Here is a 23,709-nt window from a genome sequence, read left to right as displayed (position 1 = left end):
AAACAGATATCTTTTCACTCTTTCAAGCCATAACTCTGCCAGATTATTTTTTTTTTACCTTTTTGCATTTTTACAAAACACCAGTTGGGTTTCTGTTTTGTTTTTAGATCTGTATAGATGAAAAGAAGTGGAATGAGTGAACGAATTACGGATTTTCTACTACTGATAAAGGTGAAGAATAAACTTCTCTGTAATATACTGCAAGGAACTGAAAAAAACAGCTTGGTCTACTTCAGCAACCAGCACACATCTCATACCTTGTTATTTTCAGTGGCAACAGTTGCTCTAATACTATTTGCAGAAAGGAGCACTATCTTTTCATTGGTTAATCCCAAGAACATGGCTCGTGGATGATGTAGCGAAGGATTCTTTGGAAACAAAAAAATATTTTAGATATTCAAAGCATATAAGTCATTCTGAAGGTAAACATTTAAAGATGTACAGTACCTGTGCATTTCTGTAAGGCTCTGATTCACTCCACTTCCATTGATAGAGTTCTCCTTTACTGCTAACAGCCACGAGCTCAGAATACAGAGCTCCGATAGAAATAAACTTTGTTCCATCCTACAAATACAGAAATATGAAGTCTAAGACAGCAATATTATAAATGTATACATAAATATATAAATGCAAAAAACTGAACTTGTAACTTAAGTTTTCTTTTCAGAGTTCCCATGAATGTTGAACTTGAAAATAAAGATATATCCCAGTTTTTCTCAAGCTCAGCATGCCCTCAAACACGCACACAAAAAGCATTATCGCTTCTGACAGAGTCAAGAAATAGATATTCTTTTCCCGAAATTCAGCAATAACATGACAATTAACATAGACAATTTATTAAGAGCTTCCACAATATTTTAAGACCACAACACTGCTCATAGAACTAAAGATGGGAAGATCTCTTGACTTCTGACATTTAAAAAAAGTTTCCCTCTAAAATTCTGGCTTTTTGAAATGAACAAAAAAGCAACGTTATTCCATTCCTAAGTATACTCGTGAAGTTATCTTCCAACTACCTGAGAAATCCATTATCAAATTCACTACCTCATCAATTAAACAATTCTTATCTTTCCCTTCTGAAAGTAAGTAACTGCAAACAAGATCAAGTTTAAAAAAAAAATCAGCACACTACATGTCACATTAATGCATCATTATGACCTGATACGCTGGAAAAGCTTCTAATTAAGGGTTATTCTTCCTCCCACCTTTTTGTCCTTTTTAATGTTTTCCCAAAACTCATATGGCATCTTTCTACTACTAAGATAGCACCAGTTTGCTCAACTGCTTCATCCTGCACCTCACCCAGATGTCACAGGCTATTTTCCCCCCTCTTAGATTGGGTTGCATATCAACATTGTAACTGTTGTGTAGTTGCTGCAATCTCACTTCTTCCATGTTCCTGTTCCCCCTTGCATTGAAGCGAATATTAAACTACAGACCTGTGAATTTGAGCGACTTCACAAAACATTTACTTCCGTTTACTGAGAAACATTTGTAAGGCCCGTCCATTGGCTGCTCCTCAGCAAGTGCAGCTATAGGACAACCATGGCCCTTCTAAACTTCTTTACTGGTAACAACTAGAAGTTCCCTTCCACTTAAGAGAGAATACAGCTTTTAAAAAATGAAAAAACAACTAGTATAAAATCAAATGCTGTCTTCTACAGCTACAAATCTGAAAGACAGGTACATGATAACTAGTCTTCTCAGTAGTAGTTATCTCCCAGATCAGTATCTTTAGCTGCCTCTTAGATTACAATATACCACATTTAAGCGATTCAACCATCTGATGGGAAACAGAACTCTTGTCAGACCGTTAAAAGCAGCCCACCATCCAGTACATTTATCTGTCCCCCAAATTGAGACTTTTCTTTCAGCTACAAGAGTTGACAAGTAGAAACACTTTTAGTTTCATAAATTTGGATTCACACTATTTTTCTTACTATTTTCATGCCCGGAAGTGCACATTTCAAAAGGTGTGAGTGTGTCCTTGAGTAACACGGGATTCGGTAGATCTCTTACCCATAGCTCAAAATGTTAGGAGAGGGAGGAGAGGGAGGAGAGGGAGGAGAGGGAGGAGAGGGAGGAGAGGGAGGAGAGGGAGGAGAGGGAGGAGAGGGAGGAGAGGGAGGAGAGGGAGGAGAGGGAGGAGAGGGAGGAGAGGGAGGAGAGGGAGGAGAGGGAGGAGAGGGAGGAGAGGGAGGAGAGGGAGGAGGGGAAAGGACAGAAGCAATCACAAACAATTCTCTTTTATACCCTGATAACAGGATCTAGAATTAGTTAAATCATAAGAGAAATATTTCGCTCTGGAGGGCATCTACCAACACAGCACAGAAGTAGCATGCATGCTAATCTGTGTCATCATTAATACTTGCCATCATATAAATATTGCACACTCTGAGAAAGAACTGCCATCAGAACCTACTGCACTCTAATGAGATACATCTCTATTTCATCAGCATAAATGAATCTTCAGAAGTTATCTAGCCTAATGCCTCAAAGTTAAGTATGGAAAGCAATTAATTTTTATTCCAAGACAGTATCATTATAACCTTTAATCCTACTAATATGTTTTACAACTTCTTATAAACAAACAGTTTTATACCATGAGCTCAACACTAAAGAGACTTGCCATTCAAAATTTTTCTGTCCCTTCCATCAAAATATTAGGAGTTGTGATCTGAAAATCAGGACCAATGCTGCATACACCTCCACGAGGCCACTGAAAAGACTGATGACACAACGATGCATGAACAACATGACAACTCTGGCTCTGTAACAGGAGTCTTATGTGTTCAACTATAAATTCTGACTTCAGGCCAGAGAAATTACATACTTGAAGATGATGCAGATTGCTGACAAAAATCTTAATATCCCAATAGCTAAACAGAATATGCCTACTTAAACAAACTAAAGGTTCAGCTTGCATCCAACTACAGTCTAGAAGGAAAAAAAGGGCCATACTTGCCATACTATAGAATGGCTCTGATATGCATGGCATAATGTTGATACATGGCAGTGTAGACTAACAGTACTACAGTCCAACAAGATTTGAACTCTCAGAAGAATTCATTCATTGACTCAAATTCTTGAGCAGCTGATTTCCCTTATTTCCTGGAGAAAACTCAATACCTATGCATCATGTCTCAACATCATTAGTCTCAGATTGTGTGTGAAATTGATGCATTTGTGAAAACAGTTTTCCAAAAGTTTCATCCGTTCCTCTCAGGTTGGTACTTGACCTCCCATAAACACAAGTTAACCATCCTCATCATGGACTAGTACAGTTCTGTCTCAAATGCTAAATGTCAAAATAATGAAAAATGAAGGAAAAATATTTGCAAGCAAGATAGATTATTTTGTAGTGGTTCCTCACGTACTTTAATCTCTTCCCTAGCTTACTGTCTTTTCCATTAACATTTCAAGATCTCCTTTCCAATTTTCAAAACGGAAGAAACATCTGAACTGGCATCTCAGCTAAGTCATCTCCCTCAGGATTCAACTTGAATAATTTCTGTTGGAAATACCACCAACAAAACTTCAGAGTGGGGCTATAGCAAGAAAGATGCAGAAAAATTTCTTAACAATGTTCAGCTGAAGGACAGAGTGAAAAGTTTAACTACTTTTGGATAAAGATGAAAGGCCTTTCCAGTGAGACACCTTGATTTAACTGGCAGCTAGGGTTTACATGAGTGCATATGCAAATAGGTATCTTGGAAGAATTTCAGTATATTTAAATTGAACAAGCATGCAATTAGATATCACAGCAAGTTAATTTCATAAAAGATCCCCAATAAAAGACGGCAATAATTGTCCTGAGGCAGGATCTCCTGAGTTTGCAAGTAACAAAAAACCTCATGCAGGAAAAAAAAAAAAAAAAAGCAGCCCTAATTTAGTAACAAAGTTTGAAGGTCTGAGAGAAGAATGGAGTTAGCAGGAAAACATTCCTGAAGTAGAAAAAAAAAAAACAGAATGAAACAAAAAATACAACAGTAATAATGGCCATAATGTTATCAAAACATAATAACTAAGGAACATAGAACTAGTAACTAAAAAAGGTAAGTTAGTATTCCAAATCTAAACCACATTTATTCTTTGATGCTAAAACCCCTGATATCTCTCTCTACCCAAGCTAGATGACTCTCATTCTACCATTATGACAAAGCAAGGGGGACAAAAGCTGCCAATTTTCACTGACACAGAAGTTCAGTGTTACTGGCTAAAAAAACCCTAAAATCACGCTTTAGACATAAAAGGTTTGGTTGGGTGAGCAACTATTAGGCAAACATTCTTTTTAGGTATCTTCATTTCTCAGTTTGAATGCCCGAATGAAGATGATAGCTGCTGAAGGTGAGCTGCTGTAAGCAGAAATAAGCCTCTAAATTCACCTCCCTCTTCAAGCTCTCTATCTATATTTAGTCTGAAAGGAAAAAAAAAAACAGAGGCAGAGAAAAAGAAAGCGTGACATATCAAAATAGCAGCCTCACAGATACTGCGGACAGATAGAAATGGGAACACTAGGAAGATACCCCAAGACCATAAAGTTTGGTCTAATAAACATAGATTAACACTTCCATTCCTGGGAAATTTTTTTTGTTTGGTTGGTTAGTTTGGGTTTGGTTTGGTTTTTAAAGTCATTTCCCCAAGCATCTAGGTAATTCATAAAGAAAATGACTACAGATACCCAGTCAGCAACTTAGAGCTGGTGTTCCTATTATTCTTATATCTCATGTGGGAATTACTTCTTGCCTTTAAAATGGAACTAAGGTTACAAAGAAAACCAGCTAACCTAAGCCAAAGGGATTCTGAAGGAGCAACCAATACTCATTTAAGTTATTGGTCAATTCAAAACACAAAAGCAAATAAATGTCAGCTTTCACTGTTGTTGCTTAAAAGCCCGATCCGCTCAACTGAAAGTATCTCTGGGAATAATAATGCTAATCAAAAAATAGTTTCCTTGATGAAGGATAGTTTAAATTGTCTCAGGAGTTTCCTATTGCCTATTAAATGCTTTGAGCACCTAAGTAATAAAAGAAGAAGAAAAGAAAAACCCCAAACCTTATGATCTATCTTCAAAACACATGGAGAAGAAAATTAAAACAGTAATAACAGAAGCACAGCTATAAGGGTGTAAGTAGTTATTCATAATTTTCCTAAGTGCCTAATAAAGAATATGCTTTATTACATTATCTCACATAAACTGAGATGTGATATTCAAAAGGGGCACACAGAGTACTTGTTTGGAAAAAATAAACAGATCTATTGCATAGCATGCAAATAAAATAGTAAAAAAATTTCAATACCTTATCTGGCCACCACTGCAAGTCTTCTCCTAAAGAAACAGGACTTTGAACAGGCGTATTCTTCTTGTCCAGGTTTGGTTCCCCTTCCTTACTTGTAGAGCCTCTTTCATTATCAAATGAGGCTCCATCAAGCCACCTTCGTTCACGCAAACGTAAAACGGACTCACGTTCACGCAACAGCTCAGAGTCTCTCTCTAAGGGAAGAAGGAGAACTGGTATGCAATTGGGTCACACCAGTGGGATAAAAGTAAGCCACTCTCTAGTAAAGACCCTTCAGGATGCAACTAACAGCAGTTAAATCTACTCACACAGATTAAATTAAAGTCCTGACATGCAACATTCAATATATTAACCCTTTCAAGCATATGTACTTTAGAATTACTAAACATAAGCTAGAAATAAAGAAGTCTTACAGTTTTGTGCACTATAAAAAATGCTAAAGCATTTTCATTTACATCGTAAGAGGCCAAATACATTTAACATTGTAATTTGAAGTTTTATAGTACAATATGCAGAGTTTTGTAGTATTGTTTTATCAACGTAGTAACAACAACAACAACAAAAAATCTAAGTCTATATAGTCTGTGAGATATCTTTATGCAAACCAAAAAAGAGTATTTATTAGAGAGTTTCACAATAACTTTCCCCAAAAACCAGCAATTTGAAAAGGTTAAAGAAAGCAAGCATTAAAAAAAGCTCTTGTATACATGTTTGATAATCCAACCCCTTTTGTTTAAAGCAATATTCCATAGGACTGGATTTAATAAATTAAAGCGTATCTGTTTTGAGTAGATCAAATGAAAACTTTTCAAGAGTCAGACAAGTTTTAAAAAGGATCCTTGTAGGAAAATGTTCCTTACCAAAATGCTTCCCCTCCAATTGGCCTACAAACTGTCTAAAGCCAGTACTCTGCAGTTCGCTCATGCAGATAAATTTTTTAAATCAGGTAATCAAACTAACTTTCCAAGAGTCAACTATGCATGGAAAATAAGGATTATAAAATTCGTGGTAACGTCTTATATAGAATAACCTTAGGAAAGGAAAAAAAAGGAGGAATTTAGAAGGAGTTATGTCAGATGCTGAATATTCGTACATGCACATAATGCATTTAACCTATTAAGAACTTCATTTATGCTCACAAATATCAACTGGAATTACATGTATGAGATGACCACATTATTATATCATAGTTCCAACAAATTATGCCAAGTCTTGGGTCTTTTGCTGTATTAGACAAATGGGGAAGTTTTTACATAAGCCAAACACGACAGCTTGTCTTACAGATACATTTCATAAAGTACTGTACTTATTTTCTAGCAAACATCACACTGACCCCTGACTAAATTTTGTAACACGAACTTAAGTGTTCAGCAATTAATATACTAAAACATGTTCATGAAAGGCAACAAAACTCCACTAAACAATCAATCACAGCAGAGGTTGGATTAACAGTTTGGAAATACTCTAGGCATTTGCGCAACAGCTTCAAAAAGACAGGAAATTGCTGCATGGTCTGTTATAAATCTCTTAAGTGTAATATGCTTAAAAAAAAAGTAAAATGCCTTAACACTGCTCATGGAATTGTTTTTTTTATAAGCTACCAATAGTTCTTATCCAACTATAAAAATGCTTCCAAAAAGTAAAATTTAGATTTCTTCTGCCTCCTTACTATCTAAAGATCCTCATTCCATATAGGCAACTTCTGTCATGGAACAATTAAGAAAATGTGAAGAACAGTGAACAAAGAGCAACCCAAAAGAAAAAAAAAAAAGAAAAGAAAAGATTAAGAATGCTGCATGTCATCAATTGTTACTCATTTTTGAGCCAAATTAAATACTTCTAACGCAATCTATGTATGTAGGTACTTATGCTACAGTTTAAAATAAATGTACATGCAAACATTTTATAACACCTTGCAACACCAATGATCAACAATTAGATTTAAAATACATGACTATCAAGGTTTTTGTAGAACTTACCTGCTAATATTCAGAATTCATTAATAATTTTGATACGAGTAACAGTCTATTTGCCCACTCTTTATTTGACAACATATCACAGTCTACTTTTGTATTAAATCAGAATCTAAACCACCAGTGTGTACTACCACTAGCTTTTTCCACAGCAAACTACTTATTACAAAGAAAAAAGGTGCAAAATTACCTCTGGATGAGCCTAGCCTGGAAAGTGATGAGCGCCGAAAGGATGGATAACCAAAGTAACTAATGTCTTCTGAAAACATAGCATCAGCATCAATAATGACACTTGGGTGAGCAGAATGTATGTCAGCATCCAGAAGAGACATAAGATCCTCTATAAGAGGAGACAAGGGTCTTAAGTGAATAATCAGCTACTTAAAACATCAGCTAGAGAGACCATCAACTAAACAAATATCAAAACAAAAAAATCCTACCTATTAATTGAATTTCTGCTCTTCAGATTCACCAGTGCAAACTCATGTGCCTCCTATGCAACCACATTTACAATCAAGCTTGGCAGACTAGTGAACAAAACCAGCTTCCCTACAAGAACTGCTCTGCCACTTGTCTAACCACATTTCCCAAACAAGACTTGCCCAAAATGCGTTTTTCTGTAATCCAGACATTCAAACTTTAGCCTGTCACTTGAAAGAACAAAGAGCTAGAGTAAGATAGATACATATACATACATGTGCACACACGCTCATGCATGTAATGTAGAACTCCAGAGATGACCTAGAATTAAGTCAGGACAGAACCGATGGTGAAAGCTGGCCTTCACAAAGCCATGTCTTTAATGTCAAAGACTGTACGTTCTCCATGGAACACTTCTTTCAGAGATTGACGTACTTGTTTAATTCACAGGCTAGTAGCTTGCAGTTCTCAGTACAAAGCTTTAAAAGGTAGCTACATTAAGAACAACAACAGTTATCTGGGAAAGGCACCATTTTTTAATACCATGCAATTTAAAAAAAAAACAAAAACAAACCACAACCAAACCCAAAAAGATGAACTTAAATACTGTGACTGCCCTAGCTTCTACGTTAGAAAACTTGAGCTCCTCTGAAGTACTGATCCTCATTAAAGTGTAAAACAACTTCCTTCCATTTACTAAACTATAGCTACTATCCACACACAGAAGAGGCTACTGAAAATTCATGTAATTTATTGAAGTCCAGACTGACAAGACAACTAAAGCTGACTACCATCTTGCTGCTACAGAAAGGACAGTCCTACTTCCCTGCTCCATCCCTGTGGCAGGCACCTCCTTGGGGAAAGGTGAGATTTCTAAATCTACAACTAGAGTATTCACCTGGCTTGAAATAGTACTTCATAGGGTATAGAAGTAAGGTGGGAAGCAATCTTCAGACTGACTTAATTGGGTAGTGAAAGAGAGCCCCAAAGGTGGTGCCTCACCACATGGATCAAAGCTGACTGAACCCTACCGCTTCCAAAGGAGAAGTTTTGCCCCTTCCCAAGGCTTTAAAGCAAATCTGACTTAAAAAAAAAAATCAGGTTCCCCAAATTAGGTTTCAGCTAACCCATGCAGGCACACAAACCTCACCACCATGCAAGGGAATGGCAGGCTAGGTCCTTCTGGCATCAGGACAACCTCGTCTGCTTAAACCACTGCTGAAGGTAACATGAGGCTATGCACAGAGTCCCTTCAGGAAACACAGAAGGAGCACACACAATTTCAACACATCCGGTTGTCAGCCTTTACCTCAGTGCAAGCATAAAACAAAATAGTGGCTAGAAAGCAAGGTTTGAAGTTAAATAAAAGCATTCTTAACAGTAGGAACTGATTATTATGGGTCTTTTTCTTAGTGTCTGGAATGGAGCAGAGGCGGGGGGGGAGGGACGACACACGACACAAAGGAGAGGGTATCCAAAACCAGAAAAAGAGCCAGAAGTCCACATTTCTGTACAGACAGTATTAATTCACTGAACTGTTCCACTTATAGTGTTAAGAGACTTCCACATCCCCGCACATCAGAATATTCATCCTTAAATTTCTAAACTCTTATCTCCAGGAAATGTAACACATGCCAACTACAACCAGCTGTCCCCAGAACAACAGCACTGTAACTAGTGAGCACCGTGGATTTCAAAGCAAGACCTGCACCAATGCTTTTTGCATTAAGTACATAATCCACTCAAGTGTAGCCTATGCTTCCAAAAGCACACCATTTGGTTCATGCACTACGTTTTAGGAAGTCATCCGTGACAGACTGCCAGGAAATCCTAACAAAAAAATTTGGATTTGGCAAACAGGATCTGTCTTACTAAAACACTTCAGATCGCTCAGAGTGCCCTTATCCCACCTGCTACTTTATTTATTTTTCACTGGCTTTCTGCAACAATAAACCAGCGGTACACCCCACCTTAATTGGGTTAATAAGTAGCAGACTTTAAGAGCTGGAAACACAGCTGAGGCTCTGTTGTATCTCCCAATATTCATATGCTGCTCCTCTTCCCTCCTCTCACATCCACCACCACCATCTCACCCTAGGTAAGTTCCAACCTCTCTACAGTCTACCAACTCCTTTTAATTGGTTTTGGTTACCATCCAGCCAAAAACTGCAAAAAATGTTGATCTCTTTTTAGTAACAGGATTGGTCAGTACAGAAAAGAACTCTCTAGCCTCATTCATAACGGACAGTATGGGGTTTTTTTAAGGTAAACTAAGCCAGAAATTCTCTTGACAGAAAACACACGCTAACCTTGTGACACACAGACACACACCCCTTCCACCATGTTAGGCATCTTCAGTTTAGCTGTATTTCCAAAAAGGAAAGTAAAAATTCAAACCATCAGACTTAAGAACCAAAACTATGTGGTCTTTTGCTAAATGTGCATTAAGATGAGTGAGGAAACAAAGCCTTTTCTTACCCTCTTACTTCAGCTTCAAATCAGATTTTAATTTTCTTCCAATATTTCTGTAAGAGATCTCCCTCCTTCAGTTTTCTATTCAAGCAAACAAAGGTGCTAAAACCATTAGGGATAGGAGCCAAATCCACTCCCCTTCAAAATCACTGGATTTTTTTTAGTGCTGTGAAAACACAGATACTGCAAGGCTACATCCAGTTTAAGAATCCAGGAGAAAAAACATTCTCTATGACTTTATTTTCTTGCTCTTCAGAAAAATCCCATGGGATGATATCATTCATTTTCTGTGCTGTGTTAGACCAGAATCAGACCACACCCTTCACATTTAGATGTGATAATTCTGATCAGCCTATTTAGGTAAGAACATACATATGATTCACTAGTAAATACCATTGAAAATTGGAAGGAAAAGGATATTGAGAAGAGAGCGAAGAAAAAAAAAAACATCACCAAAAAATATCCCACCAGTAAAAAAAACCCATTTCAGTATGCACATAAGCAACAATTCAAGAACTGAGAAAATTTTTATTTTCAATAGCTCCATGCGTAGCATTAGCACTGGATTCATTTATCGAAGGCGTTGCCTAGATCAATTCCAACCTCAAGCTGAGCTCGCATTAAACCTTTTCCCTTAAGGGGGTAATCATTAAGTTCTCTCCTCTCTTCTCAGCTACATACTTTTATGAAATATTCAAGAATTCAACGTCCTCAGTATCTCCTCCTCTTTCAAGTTTGGATTAAATTGGCATAACTGTGACAGTGAAGGGAGAGAAACATGTATTTTGGTCTCCTAGGAAACCAGACTCAAACAGAACTCCAGAAATCATTTCCTGATAAGATATATTTATTCAAAACATTGCCCAACTTGCAGTTCATCTTAAAAAAAAAAAAAAAAAAACCAAAAAAAAACCCCAAAAAAAAACCCCAAACCCACAAACAAAGAAAACCAAACCACACCAACAAAACCACAGAAAAAACATACACCTGATTGTTTTCCCCAAAGGCAGCAAGCCACTGAACTGATCCTACGCTATGCTCCGGTTCCCATCTCCCCTCACTGCAAGCCAATGCAGTAAGTACTGCTGCAATACCAGCCCATCTCTCTTCTCTCTTCTAAAAAAAAAAAAAAAAATAATGAATTTTTAAACAAGCTTATCTCAATTCCAAAATCCAAAGTAGTCTGGATGTTGCCAAACCTATGATTCACAAGTCCCACTAGCAAGAACCCACTAAACCATGCAGAAGTTACTGAGCACACATCTGAACTATACAAACAACACAATATTTTAACTTCTGCAGAATCACTATACAGAAGATTAACAGAAAAAAAAAAAAGCCCAGAAGAAGCCTCAAATACAACTTGATATGAGCTGGAAAATTAATCTAAAGACCTTCAAGTCTTTTCTATGCTAAGTGATCTTGTTCTATGTAGTTTTTACTTTGACTTATTTTCCTTATGTACTTGTTATGTATCAAATGAACCCACATTCATCTCTGTTAACTAGCATAAAACAAAAGAAACAGGACTAGATTAGAGAAGTCAAAATCAAAGTACATAAGGGTCCAAAACCAAATATCTAAGAGACACATATTGAAGGCAATCTGTATAGAAAAGTAAAGTTCTGCTCTTCGCTTAAGACATTTTGAAGAATTCGGGAAGAACGGAGACATGGTTTTTGTTACCTTAAAAAAATTCAGGTGCATACTGTTTACAATACTAATTGGAATTATCATAGTTGATATAGTAATGAAATTATGATGTATTAAACAATAATTTATTAGTTTCATAGTGGTTGGAAAGTATCTCAGCTTTTTTTTTTTTTTTGTTAATTTTTAAAAATCAAGTGTAAATTACTCCTAGCATTTTGAAAAAAGCTTTGCTGTCTTGGAAGGCCTAGAAGAGTAACCCCTAAATTTAAGGGTCAAAAGCAGCAGACATGCAGAAAGGAGAAAGTAAAAATTAGCATACGCTTTTAATCAAAATGCAAGAGCCTCAAAAGTCCCAAGGCAAAAGCAGTCTTGTCATTTGCTTTTTTTGTGCTTGGAAGGAACAAAATCAGAAAGCTTTAAAGCATAATTTGACATAATTCAACAACAACAACAAAAAAAAAAGGTAGAAGTTCTTTAACTTTCAGAATCATTTATAAAACTTGACTAAGAATCAGAGCATCCAGGAGTGAGATGACAAGTGCAAGCAAGAAGAATGCAAAGTTTCTAGAGCAAAAGACTTAAAAAAAAATGTTTTACATAGTTCTGAAAGACAGAATATTGGTGTTCTGAAAGACAGAATATTGGTGTTTTTCTAGAGACCTATAGGCGAGTTTCTCTGGCCATCAGGTTTTCCTGAAAACTAGCCTGTGTGGCTACGTGACACAAGCAAGGACTGGTAATTTGTACTATTTAATGTACCAACAGTAGAGTAATGACAGCACTGACTAGTGTTCAGCTAGACTTTTCCCACTGTTTGGATCACATCCAGATATCAAATTAATTCAGTTCTGTGCAAACTCACTTTTTGCCTGTAAAACTGAAATAATTTAAGACAAACAGAGAAGGCATAGCATGTTCTACAAACTACAATTACATCTTTGAAAACTGGAGTTAAGACATATGAAGTTTCATTTCAGTTGTCATTTCCATGTCTTTCCCCACAAGAACAGGGGAGAAGTTAGCCCAGTTTCTATGTGGGGTAAAAGAAAAAAAGGAAAAAAAAGATACCAATACTAGGAGGTTGCAATCCCTTATAGGAAAGATTAATCTAAACCGAGTAGAAGCTTTAAAAATTAAGGCAAGGACAAAACTGTTTTCTGGACAGCGAAGTTCTGCATACTATATCTCAAATACAAAAGGCTCTGAGATTGTAGTGCAGGCACCTTTCAAATAAAAGTTACCAGTCACAGATTGTCAGACGGTCCCTATTAACTGAGCCTGATGATCTCAAGAGGTACTCAGAGAATAGCTAATGCTGTTGAAAGCTGGTTAGTATGGTTAAAAGGAACTTCTACTGTAAATGATTACTAACAGTGATTTGTCTTCTGAAGGATGATTCTGGAAGAATGCATTCAGGTACGCTTAGAGTAAGAATTCCTGCTTTGAATACCTGGAAAGAGTTCAGAGAATTTACTTCCTCCAATGCATCTGTCTAATGCTATTAAGCTGAACACCAAAAAAACAAGACTCAAATTAAAGATTTTTCATCCCTTTCACCAGCGGATTCTTGATTCTACAGCAAAATAAAGAAGCTTGACAGATGCAACTAAAACTAGAAGAGGCAAAATGAAATACAAAGCCTTTGCTGCAGAACAAAAAAAACCTTTGTCTCATCACATGATTGACAAGATAAAGATGGAGGAAGCCCATGAACCTTCCTGGTGAACCAGATGAGCAGAAAAAAAAACATTTATCAGAAAAATATCAAAACACCATTTTGACACACAGAAAGAAAAGCTAATATGTAGTTAGAGTTTAGATGTGTTCTTTTCATGCAGTGCACCTAACACAAACATTAGATTTGGCTGCTATGTTTTCAAATATGTTTACTCAGCAAGAAAAGATCACCTAACTTATTTAGCCAATGCAAAAGAAGACTCAAAGTTTTTGATTAAAAAAGCAATTTTATGGGACAGACAATATTTCAAAAATAGGTGGACTTCAATTACAGCATTTTACTGGTATGGCCAGAATACTGCAGCATTTATGAGGGTAACTGGAGATGAAGAATAAATTCTCCACCTAAGTGCAACAACTGTAAGCTGTTTTGCTCTTACTTGAGGCAATTTGATTACAAAAAAGCTGTATAATTTTTGCTCTAAAAACTGCTGTATCTTAAGAATGTATGTTAGTAGCAAAAAACATGCAAGTCACTAGAAGGTTTTAGAATAAGCTTTTATGAGCAAGCCACACAGCAGTCTCAGCATTTCGTTGAGCAGCAAAATACAAATGTAAGTAATGCTGATGTTAAAAGCCTGGGATTCTAAAACTTTCATGCCACCCACAAACATGGTCAACAGTTATTTCTCAATGCCTAACCTAATCCCTCAAGACATCCCAGTGCATCTTTTGTTTTGCACATCTTTAGACTTTGCTCCTGTAAGCAAGAACTGTCTTCGCTGCATACCTCGCACAGCACAGAGCACGCTGTCAGTGCTTAAATACAGAAAAATAAGAAAACACTGTCATTTTCTTATCAAAAGTTGCAAGATACAAACCTCCAGGAAGATACGATTCACTTGCTGTGTCATCCCCATCATCTCCATCTTCATCATCACGACTCAACAAATTATTTACAGCAAGGTTTACATCAAGATTTGTTCGCTGGAGTTCCCGAATAATAATACTTCTGGACTTTCCTTGTAAAACAACTTGTGCCTGTAAGAGCAGAGTATACTTGGTCATTCTCAGCTCACCAACCACCACTCATAAGAAAAGAATGCTTAATTCTAAAAGAAATGTAATAAAAAACAAAAGTCAATCACAGTACATACAGACAAAGGCTCACATAGATTTTTCACAGTATTTTGTACTAGACAGTCAACCTTCTCTCAGTCCAAGTTAGGCCACTGAATTCCAACTTCGGCACTAAATTTTCTTACAATCCCCTTCTTGAAATGCTTAATGATGTAGTTAAAGGATAAGAAAAATCTGGTTTTGAGAATGTTCTGTGTGTTTCTATAAAAGTGTTTAAACTTACTATATAAATCAACAGAGTTTTGCAATGAAGCGCAATCAACTGTATACTTCAATCCCTGTTTGACACTGTTTTCTCCTTGCACTGCCCTTCAATACATAACCACCTTACCTTCTCTGTTTTTCTCACCATTCTGTTTCTAAAGGCTTATCTTCTGCAGTTTCTGCAACATTTAGATTTTTATTAGCAAAGTGTGAATGCAGAAAAAGCCTTCCAAATGTGAAACAGATGCAATGAATGTACAAAAACCAGAAGCATTCTGGTCTATTCCACTAACTCTAGGACTCGAAGCATTTTGTTTTTTCAGACAGATTACCATCTACTGAATGCCACAGAAGATGACAGAGTTCTGGAAGATCATAAACTGTGTGAAGAAGGTAAGAAACCAGTATTGAATGTTTTTGTAACACAGTAAAAATGAGGCACCAAATAAAATGGTCTGTTGACAAGCAAAAAAAAAAAAGAAAAAGGGGGACATTTTAATAGCACATCAAGGTTAACTTTTTGTCATAACATTCTATGCCAGAAGTTTACAGATTTTCAAGACACAGTAGAATCTATGTTATATAGACCAACTGTGAAGATCTTTCCTATCGGTCTGCTTTAGTTACCCCAAAAATGTGTTAGACGCCTTCCACTTTAAAGGTAGACAAAGCATGCTATTTTTTGTAAAAAAGCAAAAGATCACAGCAAGGGAAGCAAAGTTACGACTTAACCAACAAACTATACATTAGATAACAGAATAAGGACCAAGAGATATTAGTCTGTTTTTCTCTTTCACATAAGGTATCAAGGACATCAGTAAACACTCTCAAAAAACCTGGAGGTGAACAATGAAGTCAAAAAACCCCTACCACTCTACAGTTGAAAGAGACCGCTGGAGGTCATCTAACCACACTACCTCCTGAAAGCAGGGTTAACTTCAGAGTAACCAACACCTCCAGTATCTTGCCTCTGTGAAGGCAGAAGCTCCTAGCTTTTACTGGGTTTTGAATTCTAAAAGAGAAAGGAACTAGGAGCCAGTCCGCCACCGGTGGGTCTGTAGATACCTTGCCCGCTATCCCCTGTCTCGAGCCAGTCATGCTGTAGGCCATTCAAAGCATGCAAGCAGACTACCTTTGACCTAGCAACTAACATTTGTATTCCAAGTGTAGACCAGGCAACTTGTTTTGAACCAAGAATTAAAATGCATTAACTAGTCACATATTTTGAATGTATTATTTTTTTCAATCATGGAGAAAAACGTTGTTTTAACAAGCTCCACTTACTCACACAATGCGAAGTCTGTCAGCTTATTCAGGCTTTAGTGCATTAAGAGGCAAAAGCAGAGCAATTTATACCCAACATTCATCAGTTACATTTATAAAAAAAAATAACTAGAGGTGTCCATGAATAAAAATTATTAATATTTTAAAGAGATTAAATAGGTTTAATGTCTTTCATTTACATCTAAAATGGATCACTCCTTTTATCAAACAAGAAAAAAAAAAACGTCAATCTGCCCCTCTTCCTTATTCTCCTTAGAGAAACTTAATTGTATTAGATATATGGCTTGATGCGAAGCTCAAATATTTTATTTGCTCACTACATCTTCCACCTGCAAATGAACAATGCATGACATTTCTCATCTAGATTAAACACATACGTTGCCTTAGTGGAAGCTTGGGAAACGAAAATTCTAGAATCCAAAAAAAGTCTGTCACTCACACTAGGCATTTAAGAATAAAAGCAATTCAGCTAGAGAAAGTCAATCTTTTCAATTATATGCCATTACTCCTTAGAGAGAATGCACTACTATTACAAGACATTCCTGTTCACGTGCTATGAGAAGCTCTCCAGGTTTTTGGCAACAAGCCGTTTCTAGCTTACATACCTGTGAAATGAGTTCCTCTGGAATGACTGACGCTGGAATCACTGGTTGTGGTTGACTCCCCAGCAGTCCAGATCCTCTATCACGTCCTGTGCGTATAACTCTGGTCTGCCTTCGAGAATCTCGAGCTCCAGCAGATGATCTCCCAGAAGATCCTCCTCCACTTCCACCAACCCCTGAACTCCAGCGACTCCTAGAAGATTTAATTATAATATTTTTTTTTTATATATATATATAGCAGCATACCTGGGGACTACTTCAAGAATTAAGGCTTTAGTTTTATTATTAGTAACTTGTAGACAGTCTCTGAAAAATACTGCAAATTGACCTCATAGACAAACACTATTAAAGTCTCTCTCAAAACTAGTAAGAACAAGAGCACCAGGCAATTGATAAAGTTCTGAATTACACAGAAGAAATATAAAACAGGACTCCAACTGGAAGTTCAACTCTTTCCTACTCATGTAGTTGTGTGGATGTATACATACATAAATATATGCACGTACCAATCCCCAGAGTTTCTACAAGCAACAGAATCAGCAGCGTAACATCTAACACTCGGCTGTTAACTTCCTGCTATAAAAGCATATATGCAGCAGCTTCACGGTTAGTGGACTCCATTTGACAGAAGGCCACTATGCTCAGATGGGTCTTCTAAAACTTCTGAGACTTTATTTACATTGAGAAATTGCTTAAGATTATACTGGAAAAATCAACTAATCTTTACTGCAAAACCAAATCTTACACGAGATAGTTCTCTAATCCTCATGGGTGATTTTCAAGAGAGACTCTACTCTGGACCTACCTCTATTGGAGAAATCAACATCAACTGTATACATTGCAAAAACAGGCCTAAACTGACTGAACAGTGTTTTCATTTCTATGAATCAGCATCAAAACAAGGGAGTAAAAAGGCAGCAATTTGTAGAAAAAGACAACTCGCCATCATTACAACTATCCACTAATCTTAACACCACAGAACTGCATCAACTGAATCTGTTCTGGACGTAAAACTAGATATTCTGTTGTCATGAAAGGCTGAAAAACTCTAGTTAATCTTGAAGAACAAACTAAACTTTGTTGTACAAATCTACCTTAAAGGATTCTGGATATGGTATTATTGCTATTTAATAACCAGGATCAGCAGAACTTTCCTGCTCTCAACCACCCTAATCCTCAATCTCCTTTCAAGAAAAAGAAAAACATGTAAAATAAGACAAGAAAGAGAGGTATGTTCTCTGAAACAGTATCTAATACATTAATGTTAAAAGTATACCACATGTAGCTATGAAAGCTAATTAAGTAAGAATACTTGTCTTACATTTTATGGCTTAAGTTGATTACTAACATCCTGCTCTTTTTTTTGTTGTTCTTTTTTTTCTGCCTCCTGACAAGACCACGCAACCACAGAATAATTCAAGTATTTGCCTAGACGAGGCCCTGTCACAGACATCTACGTTTTCAGGATTCTAGCCAGCAACCACACAGATAATGACAAGACAAAAAGCAATTCAAGGATGGCTTTAGGAAAAGTCTTGTCTCATGATTTAGAAAAAGAGCTCTAAAAAAAAGATACTGCTGAAAATGAAAAAAAAAAAAAAACAAACAACAAAACGAACCCAAACCAAAGAAGAATGTAACATTTTAAATAAAACAAGCCAGTTAATCTGTTTCTAAATGTGGGAAGGGGGCTGAGAGGAAGTTAAATTCTTCCTACACAACAATTCCCAATTCAACTCTCAGCAAGGAAGATGTGGGTTTAAACAAAAGGTTAAGTATTAGATTTTAATACATAATTACAGATGCATTCTCTACTTTAGTCATCTGACAGTTAAAAACCTACTAAATTCATATAGTAATTCAAATATTCCAAGTGTGTCCTAACTTGGTTCTGTTATAGAGAAAAAAAAAATCCTAAAGACACAGCTATTCCTATTAAAGCTGCCTAAACCTCGAATAAACATTAATATTGAAATCTTTCTGCTCATTTCTGCTCATTCACTAGTTTTTCACCTCTTTCTACTGCCCACTAGCATGCTAGCAATTTTCCAAGTCCAGTGATCTAATCTAAGGGCTCTGCAGTTTGAAAGTTTTTAGACTTCATTTATTATGTTAAGTATCCCCGTCATTCAATAGACCAGTTTTAGTGTTCACTGCTACTCTACTAATTCAGTGACTTTCAACTACCTAGTTCTGCAACATGCAAGGGAAGAAATTAGGAGCTCTTCAGGGTTGGTCTCCTAAGTACATACCTTCAAACAATTTTAACCGGTTATACTCAGGTAAAAATAAGGATAAAAGTCTTACACTTCCCACAGTAAGTTTTTAAACACGACAATACCAGTTTGCCTTTAAAGTTTAACACATGGATTTTACGTTCAGATGCACAAAGGTTTCACAAAAAGTTTGGGGGTATAAGCGGGTGGATTATCTTTCATGCAACTAAGCCCCAGATGAAATTTATATCTGGCAATATAACCAAGAAATCCACTTTCATGGAAAAGCTGCAGCTCCTCCCTCTTAACAAATAATTCACATGTAGAAAACACAGTTTATATACATAATTCCCTTTACTACGGTTAGTAACTTTAGGAAGGAGCACTGTTCAACATGTCTTACAAAAGCATATAACGAAGAGTTCACTATGATTATGTAATGAAGATTAATTTACATTCCTATATAAAGGGACACCATCAATTTTAAAGCTAATGATTAAAAAAGTGAATCTGTATAGTACATTTAGTATATAGTACAAGTTTAAAGGTTCTGAGCGACAACTTTTTCCAAATGTTCCTTTCTTATTACTACATATAAGACATCAACTAACAAAACACCATTCATTACTTGGGGCAGGGGAGAGGAAGGCACAATAAAACTGAGCACAGAAAGGTCTGCAAATATAGATAATGAAGATTTTTCCCACATAAATGCACTCATTTTACTTTATGCTGCTAGCCTGTCAGGGTTTAAATTGATAGTGTCCCTCTAAAAAAAGCCTGCTTTTCAAAATCAAGGAGCTAAAAAACATTCAGTAAAAGACAACACAGCCAAAACCAAGTTATTCTTCACACATACATGAAGAACACTGTATCCTAGGTACTGAAGGGTCACTTGCGTATCTGTTATTTTAACCAAGTCAGTAAAGTTTTATTATACCCTACCTACACAATGCTGTAATTATACGTTCCCTTATACATACTGCATACAATTTATATATGTGTATACACATATACTCAAATATGGAACAAACAGATTGCAGCCTCAATCCTATCAAAACTTACCCAAGGGTGTTGCCTGCCAGTCTGCCCAGAGTTTCAGAACCAGACAGAAACCATGGGGAGTCACTAGTCCTGCCTGGCCTGGATGTCCTTCCTGCCCCTGAGCCACTGCTCAACTTTGAACTGAAAGTAAAAGATGGTAAATCAGTCACAAAACAATCCCAAATGGGTTAAGAACAAAACCTGGAATCCCAGGTCTAAATTCTCAGGGACTTAGTCTGGTAACATACCAGCTTAAGCAACACCCTTGGGGAATATTCCAAACTAATCTAACTGTATATTAAGCGGTACACTGAAAAAAGAAAGTGGAAAGCATGCCTAACAGATCTTATGTACATTGGCTATCCGTAATAGCACAGTTGCAAATACATATTAAGCTAATTAATGATTTGAGTTAGCCACTGCGCTAAGTTTTCAGTTAGCGTATATGTAGAAATTGTAATCACCAGGTATTCTATCCATAAACCTGAGCCTGAGTATCCTACTTCGATATTAAGAAGTGGTTTACATTCAAATGTGAACCATTAAATAGTCCTATTAAGGGGGACTTACCTGAATGGTCTAAAAAGTGAGCCTCTCCACATGGGACCACTTTCAGAATGGATTTTACATGAAGCTTAACAATTTAACAGTTTCCTTCATAAGGATTATTTTTAGAGGGGTGTTTCTTGAAGTTAAAGAGATCCTGTCTCACTTCTTTTTGAATCACAACTACTATTTATTCCTACACAGGTTTGTCAAGCTAGGCTGTTTGGCTGCATCACCATAACCATTATGTATCTACTCAAAGTACCCATTCCAAGAGCAATCTAGTTTAAAAACAAACAAAAACAAAATCAAAAATGCAGTCAAGCTGCTTACCCAGTTTAAAAGAATGATTTAATATGAAGAAAAGTGTTTCTTACCCATCATTATTATCAGGTTTACCCAATTCCAATCTGTCTGGTTGAACTGAAAAACCAATCCTGCAGACTCTACCATCCTATATTTAAAACAAGAAAACCAAGTGTCCAAAATTGAAATGTAAAACAAGTTACAGAAAAAAAATACAAAGACAAGTTTTCAGTTACTGAAGAATGTTGATCAATTTGATGTTAGAATAATTAATTTTAACTGTACGGTTTCAAGTTTGCTATCTGAGCAGATTTAAGTAGTTTACCTCAAGAAGAAATGCAGCATGATTTGGTCCCACCACACACTGTTTAATAGTGGCCTGTTCCAATACATTCAAAGGGGGGTGGCTGAAAACAAAAAGTGAGCATATATAACATTTTTAAACATTTAAAGTCTGAACAAAATAAAAAACAAGTGGTATATGGAAGGAACAACGTGCAGTGACGGTTACCGATATAAAAACATTCAAGAATGACTAAACATGTGCATTAGTTGAAGCAACTATGATGTTTTTTTGGTTGTTAAGCACAGAAAATGTAGAACAAAACCTTAAAAGGTGATAGAGGTTTCATTTTATTTGAACAGCAGTAAACAACAGGGGTTATATACTTCCGATTAAGGAGTCATTTTATAAGAAAGGTATTTAATATAATTTATCATAGCTGAAAACCTAACATTTTGTTCCTAATATAAGAACCATGTTATCTGAAGCATTTCTGAACTTCAGTATTAGTATACGTATTGAGGCTTTCTAAGGCTGTATCTACAGTGCAATCATCTGCTTCTTGTTGCTGCTAGCAAAATTGTACTTTCCTAAATTATCTACAGCACCATGTGATATGCCTTACCTGTTTAAATTATATTTGTTCAGCTTCTCTGAAACTTCCCTTAATCTGAAACAAAAAGAAATGAAGCTGTTGTTTGAAAGACATCCTCCACAGTACACAACATCCACTTAAGCAGCTTATTTACATTATGAGAACAACTTACCACCACATTTAATGAAGCTTGATAGAAATACTACTTGGTGTTGGGAGCCTGTACAAGAACTGGATGGTGTTCAGCTTCAAATCAGGTTTTTGTTTTGGAGGTTTTTGTCTTTCGAGTTTTACCCTCCCACCTACTGTCTTGCCACAAAACCCATATTTTCTTGCATTTCTATGTGTTTTAGAAGTCACTATCAAAAAACACTTACTCCTGTCTTGTTACCACCAGTTACAACTTTACACACAAAATAAGCAGATGAAGTAATGAGCATTAACTATAGATAGACTCGTGTGTCCTTGTATAAGCTTGAATACGGTATCCCAGAGCAGACAGAACTATTTTCTAGGAAATCCAAGTATGCGGCACGTCAGAGCCAAAAATATGACAGTAAGTTCCTCAAAACAGAAAAGACAGGAAAACAGATGCACAAAAGCCAACATCAAACAGGACGAACAACAAATTTTGACTAGCAGAAGAAACAATCCAGAGAAAGTTCACTATAGGGTTATGGAAAACATCATATTTACTGAAAGGGAAAGAATGTTTCCAAAAGTACTTCCATCTCACTTTCATGGCACCTCACCAAATGGAAGATCAGAACCCAAAAAAGGGACAACCTACAGATCACTTCTGCTTAGAGGGCATGGTGTCCGAAAGTGGGAACTAACACAGTAATTTCTAAGGTAATTTCTAATCCACTTAGAAAAGATCCTCTCCAGGCAGCACAGATACTCTTGTAATATCAAGTAGGCATTTCACATAAAACTTGAGCTCCTTTCTTCCCAAAGATGACGAGCAATCTGAAAAAGCCCCTAAATAGCTTCCAATTTTAGTTAGAATATTCGCATTACACTAAGATATAAAAACAAGATAAGTCCTGTAAAAATATTACAAGGTCTTCCAAATTAAGAAAAAGAAATCCCAAGTTTGGTACCATGTTCATTGTAGCATTCCACAGATCTCCCTTCTTAATCACCAACACCTTTCTAAACCTAACAAAAGGACATGCACACCAGCACTGTCTTCCTCTGTCTGAATCCATGTCTTTAAACCCTTTCTATTTACTTGCCTTACTTCAGTTTCTACACACAGACTGCTATGGACAGCAGACTTCAGTTACTTGTAAACCCTGAGCATGAGGAAGAATACAGATTAGAGGTCCAAACAGCCAAGTCTTAATGTTATCAACAGCGTTTAACTCTAAAGCGCTTGTTCTGAGGAAAAAAAGGAAAAAAGATATATGACTGTTTGGAGAAACAAGATAATTTATACTGATAGAAATAACATTCAAGCACAAGAAGAAAGGGCCACAGTGAAAGGAGAGCAGGAAGGAAGTGAACGTGCTTAGAATCGTCCTTTGCTATCCAAGCCAAGCTGCTGGTTTGTAAGTAGGCGATTTCACACTCCCAGTTTCCAGCCACAACGACTTCACACAAGCCAAGAATACATACATAGATAAGGTTTCTGTGAAGACAACCCACAAAAGGTAAAGAGAAAACGCAAACTTCACGGGCAATCTGCGTGCAAGGTACCCCACGAGAGTGAACTACTGTGGGAGCATGTGGAATGAACCCCAGCAATGAACAGCATACACTCCGCAGCCTACCATATGGTTTTATAAAGCAAGCAGGGATCTGCTGCATAATATATGACAAGTTAAACATCCCTGAAGTTTCACATCTAAAGTATATCGCCTAACAGTTTCCCACAGGAATCCTGAGCAGTTTTCCATTAACATTTATCCTCTTGGCAAGCACGAGTAATAATTATAGAATAGGAAAACCTACCTTTAAGTTCATTGCACTGCCTATATGAAAAGCCGACG

At 36.6% G+C, this 23,709-nt stretch overlaps 1 protein-coding gene across 1 annotated transcript in view; it reads right to left on the bottom strand.

Moving 5' to 3' along the window:
- UBR5 (ubiquitin protein ligase E3 component n-recognin 5) overlaps positions 1 to 21,787 on the bottom strand; it is a 72,784-nt gene extending 50,997 nt beyond the window's left edge. The window contains exons 1-10 of the mRNA XM_009891818.1: positions 21,746 to 21,787; positions 21,163 to 21,244; positions 20,909 to 20,985; positions 20,007 to 20,126; positions 16,729 to 16,918; positions 14,377 to 14,536; positions 7,464 to 7,613; positions 5,301 to 5,494; positions 448 to 564; positions 258 to 368 (exon numbers count right to left, since the gene is read on the bottom strand). Of these exons, the coding sequence (XP_009890120.1) occupies positions 258 to 368; positions 448 to 564; positions 5,301 to 5,494; positions 7,464 to 7,605 (564 nt within the window). The 5' untranslated portion in view covers positions 7,606 to 7,613; positions 14,377 to 14,536; positions 16,729 to 16,918; ... (2 more) ...; positions 21,163 to 21,244; positions 21,746 to 21,787. The remainder of the gene's footprint in view (positions 1 to 257; positions 369 to 447; positions 565 to 5,300; positions 5,495 to 7,463; positions 7,614 to 14,376; positions 14,537 to 16,728; positions 16,919 to 20,006; positions 20,127 to 20,908; positions 20,986 to 21,162; positions 21,245 to 21,745) is intronic.
- Positions 21,788 to 23,709: the final 1,922 nt, after the last annotated feature.

The sequence above is a fragment of the Charadrius vociferus genome, unplaced genomic scaffold (assembly GCF_000708025.1).
Source record: "Charadrius vociferus isolate BGI_N301 unplaced genomic scaffold, ASM70802v2 scaffold15, whole genome shotgun sequence".
NCBI lineage: Eukaryota > Metazoa > Chordata > Aves > Charadriiformes > Charadriidae > Charadrius > Charadrius vociferus.
The sequence above is the reverse complement of the archived record's forward strand: the minus strand, read 5'-3'. Positions and strand labels throughout refer to the sequence as shown.